The following is a 26,579-nucleotide window of genomic DNA, read 5'->3' on the forward strand; positions in this document are numbered from 1 at the left end:
CATTCTCTTCACCCCAGTGATGGCAGGCTGATAGAAGGAAATATACATCCACCCCATAGTCTTTCAATACAAGTAAATACAAAAAAATTAAGTGTTTATTGGAAATCTGCATGAAGGCACAGATGAGCTTGATTACAGACACATTGTAACAATTACAAATATATGTAAACACGTTGAGATATACAACAAAGCAGTAATACAGCTAATACAGGAATAAAATGTAATCTGTTAAAAAAACAACAACAAACTTCTGTATCGGAGGTTCTTTCAGTTATAAGATCTGATTCACACCAACACAGTGTAATGTTTTTAAGTCACCACTTGGATTCACACTCAACAAATCTGCACTTTGACTGTTGTTATTAACTGATGTATTTATAAACTGGATCCAAATTTGAACAGGCTTCCTTCCCTAGGAGCAGGAAAACAAAGGAATAATCAACTAGACACGCATCCAACCTAGAATAAGGCTTCAGAGATTCCCTAAACACGTAAGAGCAATCACCGATGTACTGAAATTAAATATAAGCTTCAGAAAAGCTCAAGGACGTTAGTTCCACTTTTACTTGCATTTGAGGAAATTGCTGAATTTCTGCAGGAAAGGAACAGTCTACATCTGTCAGGTGATTTTTTTCTTCCTCCACAGGAGGCTTAGATTTCATCTGAAACACCTGCCAAAACAAAAGTCAGCAATCACAAACTAAAGTGCCTTGGACAGCTTAGGCTTTACCACTAGAACAAAATGCCTTTGTTTACAGATACAACGTTAATTCATATAGTGAGAAAACTCACCTTTGCAAGTAGAACACTACTTCCAATATTTCTGTGGAAAGGGGAATCACTTTTTTTTTTTTTTTTTTTTTTTAATTATATACCAGAACCAAAAAAATAAAAAAAAAAAAAAAAAAAAAAAAACAACTGCGACACAGCTCTTTGAACAATGTTGTGGTTCAGGCCTAGCCAAAGAGTACTCTGAGCAGCAACTTACTACAGGAACACACAGTTTTCTCAACCTCAACCATCTGGCCAACTCTCCACTCCCCATCTACAAAAGCTTTATAACCTTTGGAGCCCAGCTGCAGTGAAGAAAGACTCCTGTCTGGGTAATATATGCTGAAAAAAACCTAGCATAGCTACATTTCTACTGACTCTGCAGCCACATCATCCCAACGTAAAGATGAGGTAGTACTTTTCTTTGGAGCCCAACTAGTTGAACAGGAAAGGAACAAAGATTATTCTCCCTACTGTAGCAGCTGTCTGTTAATGCAGCACCAAATTTCTGCATTTTCCCCCTCTACTTCAGGGCACATTACTAATGCAAGCACAGGAATAGCTTCTTAAAAGAGAAATCATATTATGAGCATACAATCCCACCTGAACTAAGACTGAATCATAAAGGCCACATTATGGCACACTGAGTGGCTTTCTCCAATCCACAAAATGGCAATGTCTCTTAACCTCTATTTGTACTGGGACTAGTAATTTTTATCCAAAGAGCATACGAAAGATCCTGAGCACTTATTACAGTGAAACGCAGACTAAAAAAAATACAGAAAAATAAAAATTAACAAGTCTAGTTCAAACCCAAAAAAGATTGGGAGAGAAATTCACCTCATTTTAGAACTGAGGAAACCAGATTGTCTCTATGAATACAGTTCATTTGGAACTTATGGGCCTTGTTTTCCCTCCCTTGAAGAAGGCAGTTCCTTCCCCTTAAGGGAGATTGCTGCAACGTAAGCAAGATTTCAAAGCTTACACTAATAAGCCTTCTGTTTCTTTATGAGATGGCTTGAACTGGAGAAATATGCTCTGCATAGTTCATACTCTGTAGACTCCCACAGATCAAAAAGAAACCACTTGCTATGACTAAAACAGAGGAAACACTGGAAAAAAATGGAATAGGATTAGAACTTATACTGCCTGTAAAACTAAATATTAGAGGGGGAAAAAAAAAAGAAAAAAAAAAGAAAAAAAAAACCCAAACCACTATAAGACTTTAAAGAGGTCCCTGGATGCATCCTCTTAGTAAGCAATAACTAATATTGAGAATGAAAGACTGTGACCTTTGCCAGCCAAAACCAGCCAAGGCTCCATGGTCAGCTTCCATATTTAACAAAATATATGGAGTCTAAATTGTTTCCTGTTAACAGTGCAGCTTGCACAGATTCCAGGAAATTCCAACATTTTCGTTGCTTCCAAGACTGTACTTTTCATTCAGTTGAAGTGCACTGAAGTTCCACTCAGACAGATGGATTCATGAACCTGATTTTAACAGGACAAGGAGTCCTGATTCTAACAGGACAAGGAGTCCTGATTAGCTCTGGTACAGCAAGACAGACGTTACTGTCTTTGAACGTTACTTTCTTGGGAATCTCTGATAATCCTTTTTGACCTTGGGAATATGCTCTTAGAGGAGTAGATATAATTAAAACAATCTTATCTGGCTTTTAGCTGGAAGACTATCTCCGAACAATCCCATCTCTTCTTCCAAAGAACTCCTCTGGAACAAATTCTGGATAAAATGAACTCAATGCTCTACAGAGATCAGCTGCATTCCAGTGTCGAAACCAGATCCCTTGAGAGAAAAAGTAAAAAAGAAAGCTGTTTGGTTGTCAGAGAAGTAAGTACTGCTGAAACAGCCACAAGATTTATTTATTTATTTTAAACCTTCAGCTATAAACAGGCACACTCACAAAATGTTCATCACGGCTAAAAGTTGCTTCTGTGACCTTGCACAACTCGCGATGATGCATCGTGTAACCCACAGGCATCATAAATGATGACAACAGCAGAAACCTACCCGGATGCTTCTGAGATAAAATAAAGAAGCTAAGCCAGACCTCTCTGTCAAAGGAGTTTCTCTAGCCTATGGAAGATTCTCACAAAATCACCACTGCAGAATGATAATTCATTATTATAATTCACAAAGAAAACTGAAAATCCATTTACATTTATTAGGACATGGTTGTGCACAATTCCTTATCTTCTTCAAAAAGACTACAAATAGAGCTTAACACTTCTCATTGCAAGCACAAGTTTGTTCAACGTTCTTAATTAGGTAAGGCCAATTTAGTGGCTTGTTACATTTTCAGGATTTAGTATACATTTGGCAGTTCTTTACTTTCATCTGGTAACAGTCCCATTGGAATAATACGGAGAGTTCACTAAGACACTTCATAACAGCAGCTGAATTGAGTTACACAAATTCAGTTTTGGAATATGCATCAAATGTTATTCGAGGCAAATTTCTATTTTAAGGTCCTTATACAACATTATCAAAGGCCTTCCCCCACCCCCAGCATTTATACTAGTACTACTATTGGCTCGTACTCCATAGAGCCATACGGCCAAAAATCTCAAAGCACTTCAGAAAGGAGGACACCATTTTCAACAGTGATATGATCAAGCTGGAATCCTGCTTATAAAAGAATATATATTTTTTATTTCTCTTCAGCTTACAAAAGCAATTCTACCTATCTTGACCTTAGTCTCACCTCTGACTGCCTGTCATCTTCTCACATGCAATCCTACCACTGATTCAGGAGCTGCGTTTAATGGTAATGCTCACAGCTGCATTTCCTCTGTGGAAAAATGAGCACCTGCCATGGGCAGTTATTTTCAGATGGAAGCACTGGTCGAATTGTAGATCTGCCACAATCTTGAGTATCACTTTATCAGAAAGTCACCGTCATAACTAAAGTAATTTGATAATGCACTTGATCCCATACTGGTTTAACAAGTGTAATAGGCTAGGTATGCATTTCTCTAAATTCTCTATGAGCCGAAACTACATAGATAGAATGAATAAATTCTAGTTTTGCCATAAGCTGAACCTTTTACAACACTGTTTTAACTTACTACTTTGATTTAGAGCACTGATTTTATGAAGATATTCAACCTTCAACTCTTACTGAATAGTTGAGCGGCAAACATGGAAAATACATGTACAAGTCTTACTATACTACCAGAATGCTGTACTTCCTTCTTAAAAGTGTCCTTAATAAAGCATAGGCATGTCAAACAAATTTTTGTAAACAAAAGATAAATTACTCACGTTCTGCTCTGATTATAGCCAGATACATATTCTCATAAAATAAACATTCTCTTGTCATTTTCCATGGCCCACATATAGATGAGGTAAACCACTTGAAATCATCAATAATATATAAACCTCAGTACTCAACAGGAACCTCAGGAAAAATAAAACTGAGCAAGATGTCAATACCAAGAAGTGACACTTTGTTCCACTGCAAAGTGAAACCAAACAATTTATTTGTGCTAAATGAATGCAAAGAATGTATTTGAAACATACTTCTTTATACATTGTACCGGCTTAGGCTGCTAAATAAGCATTCATTAGTGCCATGTTGTGCTACTTTCTTGTACTCTGTTTCTATCAAGTAATACAACATTTTTGGCTGTCATGCCAATATATTCCTATATGCTCATGGTACATCTTGTTATCTAACAGACTTGAACATTTCAAATACTTGTTCGATCTTTGTTTTAGGGAAATCACAATTAATATATTTTAACAAGGAAAAAATAATCAGCTGTTTTCTACAATCATGTTGCCTTCTGCAGCAAAAAAATCAAAGAGCACACTTCAATCAGCTATCAGTAACCTGTGGGCAGGACCACACTTAGAGCTCTAAGTTAACTGCGACAGATCACACCGTATGGACAGCTTACAGGTTAATGTAAACGTCAAGTGAAATAATTAAATCTTAAGGTCCACAAATTGTACATTCCATATACTCCAGCAAGTCAGCTCCCTCTCCTTAAAATTCAGACTGCACCATACGTTTGAGGTGTTTTTAAACAGAAGTATGGATGTGTCCTGTGTGCTGAATTAAGCTTATTTACTACGTAATACAATAGAGTATGTGTCTTGGGCACTGATTAGGGTGACTGACTCACTTTTGCGCTAGAAGCTGTTATTTCAAATGACTGAAACGTAGTGCTAATTTTCCACAAGCTTGGTAAAACACTGTAATATTTCAGAATTTATCAGATAGCCCATCATGCCTTTAACTTTATGCAAATTGTCATGAAAAAATATAGAAAGGTATCCCTTTAATTTTACAAACCTAGAAGCCAGGAAAATGAAGCTTTGGAGCCAAGCAAAACGACATAATGTCGTATTACCAAACAGAGTTGCAAATGTTCCAGCCAGAGAATGGACATACATGTAGTTCAAGTAAACACTGATGGAAATTTTCGTTAAGTTAGTGTTGTAGACCCACAACACTGGCTGCATTTTTATACAAACGTTTACAACACAATTAACAGTGAAGCCTATATAACCTCAGTGCAAATAAGTCAAATCCAAATATGCCAAGTAAGCCTTTGGCTTTAGTAAACTGCTCCATGTTATGAGTCCAATTCTGACATACAGACTGCTGAGCACATGCACTAAGGCTGAGAGGAGGGATGCACTGAATGTTGAAAAGTGGCTGACTGCGATGCTGCGGATTGGACCGTAGGTTGCACAGGTGGAGGAGGTGGTGGCGGAGGTGGCTGCACAGGGGTCTGCGTGTTTGGAGAAGGAGGAGGAGTGGGACGTTTAAATTTGTCAGGGCTGTTACTTCTTCGTGGTGAAGGCCTCTGCAGAACAAATATTGAAATTATGTTTAACGCATTCCTTAACAACTTTAGGTGCAAGTCCTCTAATCAATGTATTGAGCTTGGCACAGGAAAAAAAAAAACAACACAATTATATGGGGAGAATCACTTTCAAACATCGCAAGAGTCACCGTACAATTTCTATGTATGATACATTGTTTCTCTAAAACGGAAAGCAAAGGAAAGTAGAAGTATTTCTGAAACCAAACAAAACATGCGTTCCTCCCAGTCAGCTTGCACGAAATGAAAATAAGACATTATGTCCTGAACATATGTTTACCTCTGATGATCTGCAACCTATAAAAGAGATTTGGAGAGACGCCGAAAAGATGGTACCTCTCAGTTGTGCTAGCCCAACAGCAGGCACTGATGAACTTTTAAATTTACACTGCTGGCACATCAGGTCCAAATATGCAGTCTGTGAGTGAGTGTGGGAATGTCCTGAATGCCAAAGCATTTGCCTGGAATCTTTAGCATTCTGAAGGACTCCTAACCTGCATACTGGAGCAAGACTGAAGCATAACCTATGTTTTCATTCTGAGAACAAATATCACACAACAAAGATCACAATCCCTTGAGCTGCAGAAAAAAGCAGTTGTTAGAAAGCTCCCCACAACACAAACCACAGATCTGCCATAGACTCCACATTTAAACACAAAGATTTAAAGTCCAGTTTATATTTACAATCCAGTGAGGAGAAAAGAATCTTAAAAGTTAGCAATGTGACAACTGTAAGTTACACTGCAGAACTAACTTCTACAGTTTTGAAACTGAAATGGTCACTACTTACCAATATGGAACTTCATGGTATGACAAAACCACCCACCCACAATTAATAACCAACCAAAATCAATCAGCTCTGAGGAGAAGAATGGTTACAGTGCTACACTAAATGCTTTACATATAAACTCAATTTATTCCATAAAGGAGGTTAAAAATAAGAACCAAGAAGCAAATAGCAGTTTGATCAAAAAATGTGTATTGTATCTATTTGTCTGCAAAACTATGTACAATAGATCAGTTGCACATTCTACGGAAAAAGTCAAGAGATTATCAATAACTGACTGATGTTTCTGAAACATTTTAAAATCATTTATTGCCTTTGTTATTGCCTTTACGTCTAATAACATGAAGGGAACCGGCCTAAGCATCAACACAAAGCCAAGAGCCACTTAACACACCTTCTTCAAAACAGTATTTTGTCCTAGCAGTTGTCCTTGTTATAGTGACTGAGTGAGACCCCAATTAACTTATACTAGATGAAAGAGCAGAAATAGCATTTCACAGAGACTGAAGAGAACAAGGTCCTTCAAAAATTTACTTATAAAACTAGGCTCTAGATCTTCCAGAAGATTTTCCTGTGGCTAACCTGGGGTTAGTTACAGCAGGGTGCTGGACTTGGATTAGGACTCTACCCTTCTGCTGAGCTCCAGCCTCCTGTTCTAAGTACTAGTATATAGCTCCCACTTCCATTTGCTCACTGGAATTAGAATTGACTTTAGCATGTTTACCTAAGCAATTTTAGAAACAGACATATTTTAACATTCTTCTAAATACTCTATTGAAACAAGTTTTCACATCTGAGAACGACAAGTATGAGCAAACACCTTACAGAACAATATTTACACTTGACCATATCTGTTGAGAAAAATCAAAATGGTCTTGACACACCCACTACAAGCCGTCCTTCCAAAGATGGCTAATACTGAGGCTCTGTTTGCTCATAAAACTCCACAAATACTGAGAAGAAACTCAATTAGGTAGAAATGCATTAAATAACAGTGTTAAAAAGGAAACAAATCCAGTTGAAAGATATACTGAGAAATTGTCCTAGCAAATGTTTATTATATTAACTTTCTTCTTTGCCAATGAGAATAGAAAATAAGAGTTAACTGCCTGTTACAGTGACATGGTGGTAGCATTGTGTGCCATCCTGGAGAAAACCTGAGCTTGGAGCAACCTCAGATGACTCATCCGTCAGATGGTGGAGACTAGGAGAAAAATGAAAGCAGTGTTTTTACTTCCTGTGATAGGCTCAGTAGCTTAGAACATCACTTCTCACATCCTGCCTGCTGATCCATAAGATGATACCTATTACTGTCCTTAAGATGATAATACATCCTATTCTTTTGCGGAAAATAAGGTTCTTCAAAAAGAATCAGTTTCTGAGGGGTGAAGAGGAAAATCAGGGTTGAAGAAAGCAGCAATAGATATCTTGGAGTAAGGAGACAAAAAACAAACATATACAAAACTGTTTTGCACAAAGCTTAAGGACAAGCAATCATAACTTACAAAAAATTAAACTGACATTGGCAACAATTATTTGCTTTGTTACAATACTTACTGTAATACCATGGGATGGACCCATATGTTGCACGTGAAGGCCTGGGGAATTGTAGTAAGACATTCCAGCTCTAGTCAGTGAAGTTGGTGGTGTGAAACCAACTGTGTGACTTGCATATGACAGACCTAAAAATTGTTAGAAAAAGTAACATCAATATTCTTGTTTATTTTTTCAAATAAAGAGGTTTTAGGGGTGCTTTTTTATTATTTTTTAAACAATGATGAGTTATTATTTAAATAATAACTGGTGCCAAATTAGACACCTAAAAAAATTCACTGCACTGAAAAGAGTGATTCAAGATTTATTCCATTCTTTTCCTGTAGTAAACTACCAGGTGTTTCAAAACACACATCACACGGCATTAAACATGCATTTTCACTTCACATAAACAAGTCTCCCTTGTAAGTTTACCTTCAGTTCACAGATATTCCATGCAACTTTCCATCTCTCCTTGGAACAAATCGCTCCCTGGACAAAATGCAGTCTGAAGAAGTAGACACGTTGTGTCTGGAGAAGCTGTCTAGCACTGAGACACTAAGAGTTTCTACATGAAAGAAACTGGATGGAGGTGCTTCCTTCAAGGCAGAGCAGCTCTGCATCCAAACCAACAGCAGCCTACTTTTTTGCCTTGGTGTTTATAGGCAGAATCCCGAAGATCTTTGGAGATGTGAAGTTAAAATACTATGGGATGATATTCCACACTAAGAACAAACATCTAAAATTAAAATGTGTTTTATCTGTATTAAAGAGACTGTAATATTCAAAAGAGCTAATATCTAATCCTCCCACCTCAACACTTCCTCTCTGTAAATCCCAGTTTATAAAAATGCAGAGTACTTGTATAGCAAACCTAGGTGAGAAGAAACAGTAGCAGCCAATTGCACGAAATTCAGACTTGGAAGTGTTCTGATCATTTTGACTATTTCTCAAAACAGCAAACTTTCAAAAACTTTTAGCTCACCTTCACCTTCTGGAAAAAATGTCAGTAGGATAGCAGACAACTCTTTTCTCAGCTGCTTAGTATTAGAAACTAGAAACTACTTTAGAACACCTCACTGAATTTAGCAGTTTTCACACTACATCAATGCAATCAAGTGTAAGTAAAGATACAGTACACACTCTCATCATTAAAGCTTTGTCCTTAACTGCATATACCTGCTTTCGTGCCTGTTCTTGATGAGGCTTTTCAGAAAAACAAAAACAAACAACAAAAAAGCTTCAGATCACTAATAAAGCTGTACAAGAAAACATATTATGCTACCCTTGCTTCTTTCTATTCTATGTTTGATTCTGCTTCGTTATCAATGTACATCTAGTGCAAACTGTGAGCAAATCCATCACTTTAGAGTAGCTAAACAATACAGATAACAAATCAATTTCATTTTTGACTATGTAATCTAATTGTCTGCATAGCACATATTTTATAACTAACATGTCAAGTCATCTTTGCAATATTACAATTTTGGACTCCTCTGGGATACATCAGCTTCAAAAACTTCAGAAATGCAAATCTGCATGGCAGTCAAATCAGTGATAACAGTAATGCATGTACGCGCAAGGTAGCTCATCCACAGCTCTGCAGCCTAAAATATCTATCTAGCCTGGATGCAGAAGAAAAGCATACAAAGCTTTAACTACACCAAAGACTAATCAGTAATTACAGCAACCATTCCCCAGCTGCCTAGGAGTAGCAGTTTCATGCACTGTGCTATAAATCGCAGTGTGCTGCTTGAAAGAGTCCTCAAAAGCAGCATCTCAAGCCACACAAGCATGAAAGGCTTCAAAAATAAGGAGCCAGAATCTGACCCATTAAGTCCGACTCACTAACGCATAAATTTATACCATTTTAAAATGGTTTCAAATTATGTCTCTAAAAAGTCAAGCAAATCATTTATTTTAAAAACCCAGTATGTCAGGTCATATAATCAATTGATGCAAAATACTAATCGTATTTTCTGTGCTGATACTTCTTGCAGTCTTACTGCTTTACTCTCAAAAACAAACTGTTTTCATTAATTACTACTTTCATACATATCAGACAACTGTGTGAAATTCCCTACTGATCTCATTAGTTCTCTAGCAAACTGCTGTTTTTGTTTTTCTAAGTCTGAAACTTTCCAGCTGTGGACATTAATTTATCAGATATGAAGGAGAGCAGTATAGCCGCCTGTGCAGAAGTGCTGAGCTGGAATATCTTCTGTACAACCACCAAAAAAAACCTGTGAGGTCTGTTGGAAATGATCATTTCAGCCATGCTATTTTTAACTCCATTTCAGACTGCATTGCAGCATCACCTGCCTGTAGGAATAATTCCCACAAGAATGCAGGACTGCCTCCCATGAGCAGAGGAAGCCCACAGCAAGCAAGGAACCTGCCACAGTCCCAGTGCAGAAACAATGAACCAAAAGAACACTCCTGCTCTGAAACATCAGCATGCATTTCTAGGAAATCTAGCATGTAAGCTTAGCATAAGCTGCCAGCAAATTTTCACCACACATACTTTTTATTATTATTTTAACACTGTGTGGACTGCAGATGCAATGTGTAAATCAGTACTGGGTCATTATGAAGCCTGCGCAGATACATGTCCAAAGCAGTTGCTTGAGAACAGTTTTTAGTATGGCTGTATCTCTGTACACACCACACAGTTAGAGGCAAAGGACAAGAAGGTATGTATCATTTCTGTGATAGTATATCTAGTAAAACATTAAAAGCCAAGTGATCTGGCTCATCTCTTTAAAAAAACTAAACTCTCAGTCATAAGCCAGTGCCAGAAAAATACATGCTTGCTCTTTTACCCACATGAAGATGAAAACTGTTTTGAGTCTTTCTGAAAAACTGAAGTCAATCTTGAAAACTAAGGAGTTTAAACACACTACTTATGTTCTAGCAGACCTATGCAATCAAATGTCTAAGTCCCACTCTGTAGAATGTATCAATAGTAAGAACATCTCCTTTGCTCTTATGGTAGGACTCTGTCTGACAGATTCTAAAGGTGAATTTCGTAAAGAGAAGCATGCAGGATTCCCTTTGTTAAATACAAGTGAATAAGTGATCATCACCTAACATCCATGGTCAACAATTTATAACAAATATCCAGTGCCATTTCTAATGAATTTTATATGTCAACACAAATACACTTCCTTTGACTTAAAAATATATTCAGTAATTAAAAATTCAATCATCTAAAGTCAGATGTAATCCATTCAGGTTCTTTCGAAATTCCAAAGCCTACATAATCCATTTATTATAGTCAAAAAAGGTTAGTTTGCTTTTAATGCATAAGGTACAATGGACAGAAATCCTTAATTTTATTATTGTTATTGTTTTAAAACATAAATTGGCAGCAGTGCCAAAGCCATTTCTCTACAGAAGAGAAATGAAAATGAACTTATTTCCAGTATGTCAAGATTAGACTTCTACAAGACATTTTGATTCAAACCACAATAGCAGTCTCACTTCTAGTCTGTCAGGAGAATCAGGATATCTACTGGAATGAAAGAAATGCAGATATGGGGAAGGCAGGGGAGGTAGAGAGGAGTTAAAATGATAGCTACTTAACTGACCTCTGATAATTTGATCACAGCATAAAACAGAACCATTCAAAACACATGCTGCAGTAGAAGAAATCTAAGGCAAATCTATTATTACATTTACAATGCACTTTTTCCCCAGACCAGCTTTGAAAGGCTATCGACCTAGGGCACATTACTATGTGATGCATACAAAAATTTTAGAAACTGGGTAAAATATTTACCAGGTGATATAGGTCTGCTAGAACTTGGTGAGGGTGTATAAGGGATAGGACTGGACACAGTGCGAGGTCTTAATCCTTGTGCAGACATCTCATTAAAATATCTAACAAAAAAAGGCAAAGAATAATTAGATTAAACCTTTTAAAATGTGCCATGCTTTAAATGTTTCACTGTGCATTTTCAATTCCCATAAGAGTCACACAAGATTAGTGTAGGACCACCAGTCACCTTTAGGAAGCCATGACAGGAACAATTCATTGCTGAACGGAAACAGATGGACTTATAGTCATTTGCAGTTAAACTGTACAAGTTGTGCACAATTGGAATAATATGTATTAAGGTCAGGGGTTTACACCACATCATTCCATTTGACCTACGCTACAGTCTTGCATTTTACAATTACATTTTAGAATTTCTACATTGAACTCAATACCTTGTCTCCCAGGAATGCTCCTACTGCCAGAAAGACATTCAAGCATTAATTTTTAATCACAAAAAAAGGAGAAAAGCCACTCAAGTATTGACAGTTGGTTACAAGAGCTGGTCAGTCTCAGTCCTGCTTCCTATTTGAATCCATCTAGTCTCAACATTAAGCCATCTGCTCATCAGGTCTTTTGCCACAGGAACAGAAAGCTATTTTGAATGCAGCACTTTCACCTGCTAGACACTTGTAGGTTGTGTAGCAAGATGCCTCCCACACTTCATTTTGATAAAATAAACAGGCAGAATTTTATTCCACCTGTAACTATTTTAGTGGCTATTTTATTTGTTCTTTCTTCACCAAATAAAGGGAAGTTTCTTCACAACCATGAAGTGCTAGTCCTACTCAGTATAACAAGAATCATACCACTTGCTCCTAGTTCCACTCACTGTTTCTATCTCAGAAGCAATTTTATGTATTTTTTTCCATAGCACTGTGATGTTAACTTTTAGGTTTACTTGCTCATGCTTCCTCCCTGTAGATTTTTCATTCGCTGTGTAGATCAGAAGTTTCTCTGCTCATTTCCTCCTGTATGTAAGGCTGCAAATCAACGGCCTCATATTAACAGCACATCTACCTGTGTTTCTTTACTGAACTTCACAAAGCAGCAGGCAAAATTAGCTAGCTAAATACCCTTTTCCATCTACCACCGTGCTGCTCAGAAATTCTTAGTTACTACACTTACTTTCAGATCAAAGGAAAAAGAAATATTATAAAATATTCCTAGTCAATGGAACTCACTGAGTGCTTTGAGCTCTGCATGGCAGTTCTTAATCAATCTGATAAATGCTTTAACACTGCATTTAATTCATTTTTAATCAAAATATTCAGAGTCATCAAACCACAATACCTACCAGAGGCAGTGGATTGTAGCAATGCTGAAGTTGGTTTAAACTTAGGTAGATAAAGTAACAGTGGTAGCTGCCACCCAGAACAACTGTGGGCAAATAAGGGCTTTACTTAAGTACCAGTTTCCCAAAGAGATGCCAATGGCAGCACTGGCAAAATTGAACTGACGAGGTTACTTCCATAACATACAAGAATTTGTAATGCAGACAATATATGCATTACAGCAAGGCAGTGGTCTTTATGACTCAATCTTATTCTAGATAAATACAACTTTTTTTTTTTAAAGTCTTCCTAGTCACCTAGAGCATATCAAATGGAATAACCACATACCATTTGTATGCTTCTTGGGTTTAGAAATCTCCATCTTATTTTCTTCAATAACAGGGAAAAGATAAAGCTTCTGCTGTCAAGTTGAGAAAATTTTGGGAGAACTATGCATTTTTAATCCAGTAAAGCATCTTCATCTACCCCATCCACAAAAAAAACACACATAAGTATCATCCACTAGCAACGCAACTAAAAAAGTCTGGATAACGGATCTGTCAGCATGATCACTTTTAGGAAAACAAAAGAAGCTGACAAATTTACGATTTTAAGTCATTACCACATGTTGTTCTACAGTTTTTTCTCTGTGCAGTTCTCTTCTAAGACTAACCATTCTAACATATGCCTAAGTACTTCACATTACTAACAGTGCAAATCACTGTTTTGGAGTGATTCTCTTATGTTTTTGCAATAGCAAAAAGAAAAAAAAAATATGACAATGAAATCTCTTATTTAATTATTTTCCACATTTTTACTACTATCACTACGTGGAAAAGGTAGGAAAAAAAGTCGGGATATGTCACATTTTTAGATGAACATTGATAATTCATATAAATAGAGATTCTGACTATTTCTATTGTAATGTAAGTATTGGTGGAAAATGTCAGGCTATTAAAATTAGATCAGAACACCAGAATCCTGTGTTTCTCACTACACTCTAATTTAGATGGTATTAACTACAGCATAATACTGGATTCTACTGCAACAAACATCAGTTGCTTAGCATTTCATCAGAATGAACATATTGCTTTGTATTTTAAGGGCGCTTCTTGAAGCAAAGTATCTGACACTCTTTCTGGTAGATTATATTTCACAACAAATATACTGCTGACACAAGAAGCATCATCTCAGTATCTGCAGAACACATCACAGGGTGAGGGTGGGTTTATTTTGTTTTGTTTTTTAAAACCATAAATCCAAAATAACGTAAAATTGTAACAAAATAATGGGCATGTTAGAAGAAATAAGATAACACCACCTTCGAAATATAACACTGTCATGATACTATCACGTAAAAAAAACCTAAGAGGCATTACATAAAACCAAGATAAAAAAATCTGAACTACCTGTAAGGACAGTGCAAGCAATGCATTTCTCAGTAGAGTAAAAACAAACAAACAAACAGAAAACCACCAAGCATGTTATGTCTTGGACTTCAAGAACCCATCAGCTCTGGAAATGCCTCCTCTCTCTAAGGCTTTATATATTACTCCCTTAGATTTGGCAGAATGTATCCTATTTTCTGCAAAAGAAAAGTTTGCCGCAAGTAAGAATATTGTACCTACCTCAAAGAATTCATTACAGTCATCAAGTTAGGGGAAGAATAAAGGTACCATGATTAAAGCATCCTCAAGCTCAATCACACAGGTATATTTATTTCGATATACATTATCTCAAAACCCTAAATAATCCTTAGAAGTAACTTTTTCAATTCTCACTGTTGTAATTAGTCCAATTTTACACAAGTTTGACATAGTTCTACCAAACATATTGCTGCACCATGCTGAAATTTGATACATATATGAAAACTGTATGTCAGTTATTACCATGGGTACTCATTGTGCAGTACTAAGAATAAATCTAAAACACAACACACATAATAATTAACAAGCTCAATGCCAACATACCTGAATAGCTAAAAGATACACACCTTTCATCGTCCATTTCCAAGCTAGATTCGCTTTCTGACAGTTGCCTGCAGAGTGCTTCCCTACGTTCCATTTCCCTCTGTAATTTTCTTTGAAGCCTCAAGTTTTCTTCCCTCATATGTCGCTCCTCTTCTAAATACTGCGCCATCTTCTCCGAATCTGAAATTCAGAATTCTGTTAAAATTTGATTCAAATTCCATTTCAGAGACAGGAATTTTACCTCACTACTTCAAGAAGGAAGGTGTAGAAAATGTTCAGAATGGATCATCAAGATTCTCATCCATATGACACTACTGCTCTGGCTAATTTGTAACAGTAGCTACTAAAACAAAGTGCTGTCTGACTGCAATTTTACAAGGAAGGGTAAAAAGCTAAACAAGTTTCAAGTATTTACTTAAATAAATTCAAAAAGCAAAGAAAAAAGTCATTAAGAAAATGATAAAACCAAAACCGTGAAGCAGTACTGTGAATGACTGCTGCTTCATTTGAGTAATGCTACTGAACATCTACAAGAATTTTAGTGAAGAAATGATTTAAGGTATTTGACAAGGGAAAGAGAGCAAAACAAGTTCTGTAACACAAAATATTCCAACTTAATTAAATTGCTATCTTAAAATATTCTATAGCATGCTTTCAATAAGCCAGCAGGACATCTACCAGTATCAAAAGCTAACCAGTGATTTACTCTCTACATAAAAGATAACCTGAGTTTGCAGTTCTAAAGAGTTCATCGGGCATCACTTTAAAAGTCATTTACCAGATCATTTAAGTGATTAAATTACATCAAGGAAAGCCTTGTAGCACACTGATACATTATTGCAATAAAACAGAACCTACGGTACGTGTAACGTATTTTGTGAGGTTTTCTAATATTTGATCGAGTATATAGTGAATTCCTTGTTATTAAAACAAAAAAGTGATCCCTTACTCTCTGATCATTTCTTTATGCTGCAGTCCAAAGAATATTCCTGTTTCAGAAAACTATCAACTGTCTACAATTCTCCACTTATCTGCGTGAATACAGCTTCTAAATGTAACAGCATTACTTATTTGCAGATATTACTGTACCAATAATACATAATAGTACAAAATTAGTATTGTCCTAAACTGGAAGTGTTTCGGGAAAATGCAATATAACAGCACAATAACAATTTTCTAAGTAGACTTTACAAAGTACTCAAGTGTAACAGTAAGGGTTCTGAAACAGCCACATACTGCAAAGCATCAAACTTCCTCCCCCAAAAAAGTGCTTTTCAGTTTAACCTTCTGTTTGCAGGCAGTCCATAAAGCAGTAAATCCACAACTTTCATTAGTATGGCTATACATTCTGCAGCTTTTTCTAACCTGTTTACAACAGGAAAGAGTATTTCTAAACCTAAACTCCACTTTTCATAAGAATTCAACTTCAACTGCTTCAAAAGTTTTACTCTAAATCACAGTATTTCAAAAAGAAATTACCTGGAAATAATAAAGAATGCGTGAAATGAGATTAATTATGCCAGATCTGCATAATGACAGTAAATCTAAGGCCATGCTCTCATTCTGAGGTTCACAAAGCGAAGGCTACAGCACAGAACTGCCAAGTACAAAGATTAGCAGCCCTTATCTTCTTTTAACCGAGACAAATTATTAATGCCACCACAGTGTGTAGAAGGCCTTTGCACAAGAGCACTCTGCAAGCTACTCCACCTGTAAGGAAAGTCTCTGGCAAGCTGTTGGAGAAGTACTGTAGTCAGCCTGTCATAGCCAGCACTGCTGAGGGGGTACTGCTGGCTTCCTGCTCCCCCACACTTTCCTGACTACATAGCTAGGTACCTCCTTATCTAGTGGTGGAAGTACACCATGACTAAAAAAATACACAAAAAACAAAAAGGTGGAGCCGACAAACCACAGATAGGAACTTTAATTGTAGGATGAAGGGATGATGGAATGGTCTTGCAGACCACAGGAAGAAACAAACCATCTTCCTGCCACCCTAAAACACGCACTTGGGCCCTTCCTTTCTCCCCAAGAGGGGTGGAGCTTGATGATCCTTGAGGTCCCTTCCAACCCAAGCCATTCTATGATCCTATGAAAGTATTTGTGTGTTGAAATACTTCTAAAAGTCTCTGGAAAAAAAAAAACGATAGAAACATACATTCAAGAACTATTCAGTGATTCTTTCCCATTCTAATAATGCTAAAAACAAACAGACCAAACTGCTGTATAAGTACATTAATGAGTTATAATACCGCAATCATTAAACTACTTTAGACTGAACTTGTCCCATTTTTCCACTGATATCTTAAATTACACCACACAATTTTAGATAGAAATCTAATATTACATCCTTAAAAAGATTTGCAGCAAATTGTTTACTCACGCTGTAACTGTGCAGCCCTCAGTTGTTTCTTTAACCTCTCCACTTCATTCTTTAAAAATCTGATATGTCTCATCATATTTTCCGGGGAATCTATCTCCATTGATATGTCTCTGGGTGACGGTGGAGCAGATACTGGCTGGTCTAATTTCTCCTGCAAAATTCTGAATAGAAAACAGCTTGAACTTTACCTTCAGCTTTAATGAAAAGAAAACCCTTTAAATTCCTCAGAAAGTAAGCGAAAGGATTTTGACAGATAACCGAAATTATCAAATACAAATATCTACTATATTCGTTTTGAAGAACCTTAGGAAGATTTATAATGTTTTCTTCTTTAATTTAGAATTTTAAAAGTTAAGATTTGTCCAAGGACAAATAGACTTCTTAGGACACTCAGATGTTGTCACTGCCAAATATTTATGCATATAGTTTGGGAAAAACAAGTCACAGACCATACATAGTTACCTCTGTTTCACACGCAAAATATGATTATTCCCCAAAATAATTTCAAGTGAAGTCACTTAATCTGAGTTTTTACATGCATGTTCTCACAGGAAGAATAAACATGAAGGTGAGAAAAGGAATATGGTGAAATGCAGCCTTATCTGCATTCCACTCCTACAACGAAACGAGCACTTGGAACACGTCTGTGTTTCAGTACATATTTCCTGACTTCACATGCATTTTTTCAGCCTGGAAGCACAAAACTGTTCTTCACTTGAACAAGGCTGACTTGTCAGATCCAAGTTTGCCCTGAAGAGCAGGGACACTACTACACAAACACAGCAGTTGCATGGCCTGCTATTCACAAGTATCACGCAACGTGGTACTAAAGCACAGTTCATGACTCCACCATATATCCCGGAAAGAAGGCGTGCAGTCCAAAATAAATTATACCACAAATAATCTAGCTTAAAAAAGACTTCAAGATGCACAAAAAAGTTCTACCAAAGGCATATCTGCTATGGATTTATCACTGCTGGATATATGAAGCTCTTTGGAGCTCCTTCCACACAGCAGGGCTCTATAAAACAAAACTACAAAAACTGCAGTTCTGATTGGTTTCTAGTCCATAGCCAAGATTCACAGAGTTGCACCAGCATAACTCTCCTAAAACATGTAGCAGAAATTAAGGAATTAGAAATCTCTTCTCCCTTACTCCTTCCAAGGCAAAGTTCTCATAATGTAGCAAAGAGAGGATCATTTTAATACATACTTTTAATCCTAGCTTTCCCAGAAACATAAAAAATCCTTGTCTTATTTTCTAGTGAACAAATAGAGGGGAATGTATGGGAACTGCTGAATCACGGCCTGAACATTTGATTGACTGGAGAATGATCTCTTTTGGAGATCGCTTCTCTTGGAGTCTTCTCAGTGAGCCCAGGACAAGGGTAAGCTTTCCATCCATTCTTCTTTAGTATGACAACCTGCTTAGCCTAACTTTCCTGTATTATAACCTTAATTATACAACCTATATAGCCTTAATTATATAACCTATATAACCTTTAATTATAATGTCCGAATATTCATTGATTACACAGGGAAGTCTTAGTGAAACAAATGCACAGCTGAGAAATAGCTGAAGTCTTCTCCAAGCAGGCAGGGAAAAAACAAGAGCTTCTCATAAAAAGAATAAACTAAAACAATGCATTATTTTCTTCTGGCCACAAACAGAAAGCTACTTCTAAACCAAGATATCTTGAGTATATCAGCTGTTGAAAAAATTCAGAAAACTTTTCCTTTCCCAGCTTTCCCAGGTCAATTTTTATACTGTCCTCATTTCATCTAGTTTAGGCACTCAAGCCTGTGGTAACACGTAAACAAAGACCTTTACAACAATGTTAAATTCCAGGTTTCCATAGATCAGATAGTGCTTGCATTACTGAAATGAACATACTTAAATCAGAAGTTAAGTATTAAATGATACATCTCCCACAGTAACAAATACATTGAACAAGACAAACCGTTTTTCTGCTTCGAGCTTGTCCATCCTCTTCCAGAGACGATTCACTAGTGCTTCTTGCTCTTGTTCCAAAGTATTTTCAAGGTCAATCTTCTCACGTCTTAGCTGCAGAGAAAAGCAATCGATTAAAATGACGGGAATAGAAATATTTGCAAAGAATTGTCATTAGGAATGACTACTGTGTTGCAAGAAAGACAAGACAGTTTCCCAAGATTCTCTAAGACGCCAAGAAGGCAAAGAAGAGAAAAATAAAGGAAAAATCTTTTCTTGGTAGTATTTTAGTACAAACACTGTGCAACTATTAATACGAATACACTAGGATATCAGGAGCCAATCTTATCCAGTAACACCAGCGGCTCAACTACGGGAGATAGCAGTAACAAAACCAACATGACGATTAGCATCTTTATGAAAATACTATGGAGGTATTTCCCCCATCCAACTACTGCAAGCTGAAGTTAACACATGCTATCTTTGGAATAGGCAGAAAAGCCCACATTCATTGAAAGAATGAAAACACATCAAATGACTTTCTTGCATCCTCACTGCATCAGTACAGCTGAAGTGGTATTACAGCAACTAAATCCATCAGGGCTATGTTCTAACCACTTCATACTGCGATAACCAAGCAGAATTTACACTCGTGCACTTAACGCAGCAGTAATGGTTTAATGAGTGCACAACTGTCTTTTTCAACATTTAGGGCAATTAGATACCACAAGTAAAAACATATTCATTTTGATGAGTAATAGGAAAAAGAATAAGAAAAAAAAGTCAACCTTCTCATGTCTGCACTTCTGGATGTACATTAATAGTTGAGGGAATTTAGATTTTGGTAACATAGCAGTCAGGAGCAATATGCTTCAGTCTCACATGAGAGATGAGAATTTGTACCCTGCTACTTGCACACTGTAGACCCTGGCTGCCACTTGCACACTGTAGCAAGTATTTTATACCAGAATGGTATGAAGACAAAGCGCTCAGCCCTGGAGAGACATAGCACTCTGCTTTAGGACACAGCTCAATAACCACCTGGTTGATGCCTGGGCTGGCTGAGTTCAGAAGAACGAAAGTAATACAAATCAACACACCATGCTCCAGTATTAACAGCATGCAGACCTTCATTACATCAGATAACTATCTGTATAACAACATGGTGAAGGTTTGACTGCAAATGACTCATTCTGCAACAATGGTTTTTGCATCACTTCAATGTAGTATCATTTAGACTCATCTGCTCTGACCCTTCATAGTCTTTTTACAACTACTATTAATCTTGCACCAACAAGACATACAGATGGAAATAAATCTATCTCATTTAATGGTAGGAAAAAGAGCACACTTGGAAAGGGAATTACTTATAACCTGATTTGAAAAATCAGTGTTATAGCAGCCATCACCACGGCAGCAGTTTGTTAATTAGGCACCTGCATATAGTTGAGCGTGTACAATGGGAAAGTCAAATCATCAGAGATAACAGATAAATGAGCCAGGAAAGTATTGCAACCTGAGGCTGACAGATGTCGTCTGATGAAAGGCCAAAGAAGCTGGGCTTTGAAAGAGATCTAAAACTCTACTTTTTCAAGAATGTCAGACTATACAGCAAAGAAGAATCCTTCTCTGTTAATCTTCACTGTTTTACCAGTTCCTACCAGGATATTAAAGCTTTAAGGATTTCAACCTACGTAAGCCAGTACAGCATGCTGAGCAGAGCTGCGAATTCACAGGGACAGTAGGTATGTTCGTTTTGTTATAGGTATTCCAGGTGTACTTTGAAATGAAGTCTAGCTCTAGTCAATGCGTTTCTTTGGAATTTGATTGTATTTAGAATGAAATTGAGAAAAAGAATCACATCTCAAGACAAACCTAACAGCTCTGTCAATATTAGTGCTTGATACCCATGTAAGATGACATCTTTTAATTTTTATCATCACAGTAGGGAAGTGAAAAAAGTATTGCTTATTGTTGTGAACCTTAGTCTTCCCTTCAGAAGAAGAGAAGAATCCCTTTTAAGCTTTCTCACCATCCAATTGTGTTCTACTTGTCTCTGGCACTTGCTTTACTTCTAATGGAGCCAAAATATGCATTGTCTGTATTACTAGATTATTGCTTCTTCAGTCTTCCAGCAAACTTGCTAACAAGCACAACTGCTTCCTCCTAAAATGTTGGACATCTTATAGATCAATGAAAGCTGTGTACACTCTCCACCTAGTCCCACTATCCCAAATCCCATATATTTTGCTTCTCATCTGCTGCTTCCCGTTTGTATCACTTTTCTGTTCTCCAAGAAAATCTTTCCAGGAAATTTTACATTTAATGATCTTCTCCTTTTAAAGACGCAGACATAGGAGATGATTGCTGGCATCTTAGTTCTTATTTCTCATCTGCTAGCTGCATTCAGTTACCCACTGTAATGTGTGAAATAGCAAAGCGATTAAACAGGGTAACAGCAAGACTACACAAACTCGACCTCTGTAGAACAAAACTGGCAGCTACTACGTTTCCTATCAAATCACTGAACTATAACCGAAAAGCCTTACTGTTCCTTTTGGCTAAAACATTCAGTTAAGAAAATAGTTCTGTGTTGCAAACTTCTTCACGGTCAGCCTTCAGAGAATTCTCTGCTGCTTCAAGCTGGCTCAAGGAAATTATGCTGGGTCACATGTGAAATCTAAGAAACCAATTTTTTTAAATTAGGATTAACATCCATCAAAACCATCACTGCTACAGACCAGCTACTTAAGGTGCTACAAGCTGGTCGGATGAGAGAAAGCAGATGAAAAAGGAATCAAAGCACAGCTAATTCACATTATTCCATATTTTAAGGAAAGTAATTAGTGGATAATTAATTTTGTTCTAACTGTCTGATCACTGGTTGCAGTGATAGATCTAGTGAAGATAAAGTTGCAAGCAATACAGTTCTAGCACACTACGTTCAAAGCATTCCTGAAATATCTGTTCCAAGTCCTGTTTAACAGCGCTCTTGTTGAAGATGTGTAAGTCTCCTCTCCTTTATTTTCTATTTGCACAATAAAGGCATAACTGCTCTGCTCACAATTTTTGGTTGCTTCTTACTAGATAAAACAGTGTTGCAAGAAAGCATAAAGATCGAATATGAGATTTTTTTTCTATTTTATTGTATTGGATGACATTTAAAAATACATGGAAATTCAAAGTAAGACCAGAAGCCTATTAGAACACCTTCATAATCAAAGTAAGCTTACAAGGTCACATATTTGAGAGAAAGACCTGATAACACCAACATATAAGTAAATTCATTGTTAAGCTTTCACATTTTTTAAAAAACATCTACTGTTGATATTCCAACATAGCAAAAAGTTCCAAATGTTATCATTTCACGTCTGTTTGCCCAGCACAATGACGCAAAAATAAATACCACTGAGCTTCCAGCTGTGAATCATTCTAATATTTCAAAGGCTAAACCAGCTTAATGCCCCATCCCTGGAGGCATTCAAGGCAAGGCTAGATATGGCTCCGGGCAACCCTGCACACAGCAGGGGAGTTGAAACCTTTTCAACCTAGGCCATTCTACGATTCTATGAAACTAAGTTTGGAGTATGCAGCTTAATTTGTAATCTTTGCATTCACTGCAGTTTTGATTACGTGGCCATCACCACCACCTTGTGGCTAAGAGAGTTAGTTCAGCCTCATTAATTTACATGCAGCTTCAGGATTTGCTGGCAACTCCAGCTTCCTACCTTTATACATTTATTTCATAGATCTCTTTGCATAGAATGTTAACATAAGAATTGAGAAAATTCATTTAATCATTAAGATCACTATTAATTAAGTAGTCTATGATGCCAAATGAAATATGAAAGTCAGAAAACTACTAAAATTTCAGATGACCAGTAGTAGACAAGATTTATGTGTCTGAGAACAGCAAGCAAAGTCTCACGAATAATGTACGATATTTACACCACTCAAAATTGCTGGAGTTTCACAAGTTAGGAAAACTGAAGTTCTTTAACAAGCGTGTATTTTTTCATCAGTCTGTCTTTCAGTCAAAAAGATTCCTCTTAAAGCCATTCAGATGCTTTGATGCACATGCTTAAAATTCAGCAGGATAGGAGCAGACAATTTCCAGTGGAAACAAGGTGGAAACTAGAGGAGTTTTCACCTGTAATCTCTCTCTAGGGGGAAAGGGCGTTGAACGTAGCTTCATCTCAAATCTTTGTGAGTTTACACACAGCTGACATTTGAGTACTGTGCTACCCAAGGTACCACAAAATGGTGACCCACAGTACAAGTATACCACATATATGTGGTTTACTACCACACTTAACTGCTAATAGAAGAGGCAGTCCTCAATAGCTGCACGATAGTGCAAACTGACAAACAGCAACAGGAAGCATAACTTACAAAAAAAAGTAAATTACTTTTGCGAAATAATTACAGCTTATCCAGCAGACATTAAGGTCTGCATTAAGGGCACTAAGAGCTATAAAGGCCATGGGAAAAAACAAAACAAATTTTCCTAATAATTTCTTTGAATAATTTATTGCTTTGACTGCAAGAAAATCCCCCCCCTTTTTTTTTTTTAAATATACATATTCTTGATATTGCCCAATTTCCTAACGATTTAAAAAGGAATTCGAATCGAATAAAACATAAGAAGATACTTTTTGAATCCCTTCTTGTTTTACAGCCATACAGCTCCAAAAGGAATGCATTACCTGTTCCAGGGTGAGCTGTTTTGAAATCGTATCATTTTCCAGTTTTTTAATCTTCTTCATCAGTTTGTTCACTTGAAATTCCTGTTCCTGCTCTAGATGCTGCTCCAGCTCAGCTTTCTCATGCTGTAGCTAAAAATTCAGGACACATGAAATATTTTAAACACACAGAAATATGAAACATTATGTTACATTTATACTTTTATTTTTACATGTTGATTCATACTGAACATTAAATTCTCTACTGATGATTCTTCTGAAAAGACTTCAAAATGCACAACCCACCCAACAGCCTTTCACAAAGGAGCATTTTAAACAGTTCAATTCATAAAGAAGATGGAAGTAAGCTACATTTCTAAATAGTTAATAAAGTCAAATCAAAATAGACACATTATATACAGCATATAAAAAGCACACACATTTCAAAAGGAAAAAATACATCAATGTTCACAAAAGCATTAATTTTAATCTACATGCATAATCTTGAGCACTCACAACATAAAATGCAGGCCTTAGCATGTCTTCCTTCGCAGCTGAAACTTTAAAATTCATGGAAGTCATAATACTGACAATACTGTGCAACAATATAAAAATCTTATACTGTGCAATAATAGAAAAAATCTTATTTCTATTCCTGTGACAGCAAGAATCAAAAGATTATGATGACAAAGATGCTGTTATTACAAAGCCATGGTATTGGTTTTCTTAATACTTAAGAGCTTTTTTTTTTTTTTTTTTCGTGTCCATGTAATAGTTTCAATGAAAATAAAGAAATCTTTAAGAGACAGAAAACAAAAATCTCTGAAAGGTAGAAATAAAAAAACCACCAATTATGGTGACGAGTAGAGTCACTTCTAGTATTAACTGTCAAAATCAGAATGGAATCCTGAGAAAAGGATTCAAGCCTTCCTACAGATAAGAGCAACTGTCACCGTGACATGAGTACATGACATGACTTACTGGGAAGTAAATGTCACAAAAAGACAGTGGTGCTGGCCATACAACAAAAATTGGAGGCATTTTTTCACTTGCTTACTTTCTTTGCCAGTTCTTCTGAGTTAAATAATGGTTTGAATGGTAAGATGACAACAGATATCCGCAGCACATTGTGAGAAACATCTGAAGACATACCTAATAGTCATGGACACAAGTCAAGAATGCTATACTTCTACAACGAAGAAAAATAATTTTCTAACAAGCTGAATTTCATTAGCTCATTAATTCAACTTCTTTTGCTGCTAACCTGCAGACAAAATGATCTATGAAGTGTAGACTGGCAGAAGATTTAAAGCAGAAATCTTAGTGTGGAGAGAGCACTAGACAAACAGAAACTGCTTGCAACACACAAAGAATTTAGAGCTCACCTGTGTTTTCAGGGCTTCTCAGTATTTTAATACGTGAAAAATGAAATTGTAATGAAGAATTTTCAAATAAATGAGTTCACTCCATTCATTTTTTTCCCCCCAAACCCCTGAGGCACATGGAAATTCCCATGCACTTGAGGAAGCCAGCTGGACTCATGTGATATAACTGAGCTTATCATGGCCATTCATTCTTAATTGAATGGTTAGGAAATCTTGTTACATTGCCTAGTCAGAAACGAAGCCATTTCCTTTTTGTGTGAGAAAACGTAGGGCTACTAAGAAAGATTTTCATTAGAAAAAAAAAAGTTGCATTTAGAGTTTTAAATCAAAATACTGGTTTTGTTTTTAAGAATCAAAAGTTTAAGACTGAAGACAGCCAAAGCACACACAGAACAGGCAGGGTGCAAATGCCCACCTAGCACCAGGTGCTTGTGCCTAGCTACAAATTAAAACCAAAGTCAGTTGCTGCAATCAGCTTATATTTAGTTAGCTGAATAGACTGTGCAAAAAGGCACAGTGCCAAAATCTCAGCCTAGAGCCAGATGCTGCTAAGATGAAATTAGGAACTGGGGGCATTAGCAGGCACTTCAGAGAGCCAGGCTGCTGTTATGGCCCTATGAAGGTACCTGAAACCAACCTAACAAGTTCTATTTCTTGATCTCACATCCTGTATATAAATGCAGTTGTCATATTACTTAAAACAAATTGAGTTGCAATAGCACAATATTGCTTGTTAAATCATTGTTTTTTAAAGTTTGAATGGAATTTGCGTCACATGGAAACTGATAATGCTTACTTGTTGGATCTGTAGCTGCTGTGTAGCATCTACTAAACCTTATCTTGGGAGCAGGAACTGCAGCCAGAGGATCACTCTAGCTGAGCAGAAGGCTAATAAGTCAAGTTAGAAGAGATCTACTACAGCAATATTTTCTATTCGGGTTTAATCATAAGTACACCAGGAAGTAAAATAACTATTATTCAAAGCAGGAAGAAAACAGTGATAGCCCTCTCAAAACACATCTCAGTGATCACTCACACTTGGGTAAAATCCTCCTTTGCTTTCACTGCTTTTGATCAGAAAACAAAAGGAACCACCATAAACAAGTGAATGCTGAAACCCTAAGACTGAAACAATGAGAAAGTATTCAACGGTAACACATGGATAAAGACTT

General features: G+C 36.7%; 1 protein-coding gene across 1 annotated transcript in view; it reads right to left on the minus strand.

Annotated features, from left to right (window-relative positions):
- Window positions 1-77: 77 nt before the first annotated feature.
- Window positions 78-26,579, minus strand: part of CCDC6 (coiled-coil domain containing 6) — a 32,276-nt gene continuing 5,774 nt past the window's right edge. The window contains exons 3-9 of the mRNA XM_042863134.1: window positions 24,047-24,175; window positions 19,351-19,454; window positions 17,390-17,550; window positions 15,030-15,186; window positions 11,727-11,827; window positions 7,970-8,094; window positions 78-5,607 (exon numbers count right to left, since the gene is read on the minus strand). Of these exons, the coding sequence (XP_042719068.1) occupies window positions 5,416-5,607; window positions 7,970-8,094; window positions 11,727-11,827; window positions 15,030-15,186; window positions 17,390-17,550; window positions 19,351-19,454; window positions 24,047-24,175 (969 nt within the window). The 3' untranslated portion in view covers window positions 78-5,415. The remainder of the gene's footprint in view (window positions 5,608-7,969; window positions 8,095-11,726; window positions 11,828-15,029; window positions 15,187-17,389; window positions 17,551-19,350; window positions 19,455-24,046; window positions 24,176-26,579) is intronic.

Source organism: Lagopus leucura, unplaced genomic scaffold, assembly GCF_019238085.1.
Source record: "Lagopus leucura isolate 7727_CA_CO unplaced genomic scaffold, USGS_WTPT01 Super-Scaffold_739, whole genome shotgun sequence".
NCBI lineage: Eukaryota > Metazoa > Chordata > Aves > Galliformes > Phasianidae > Lagopus > Lagopus leucura.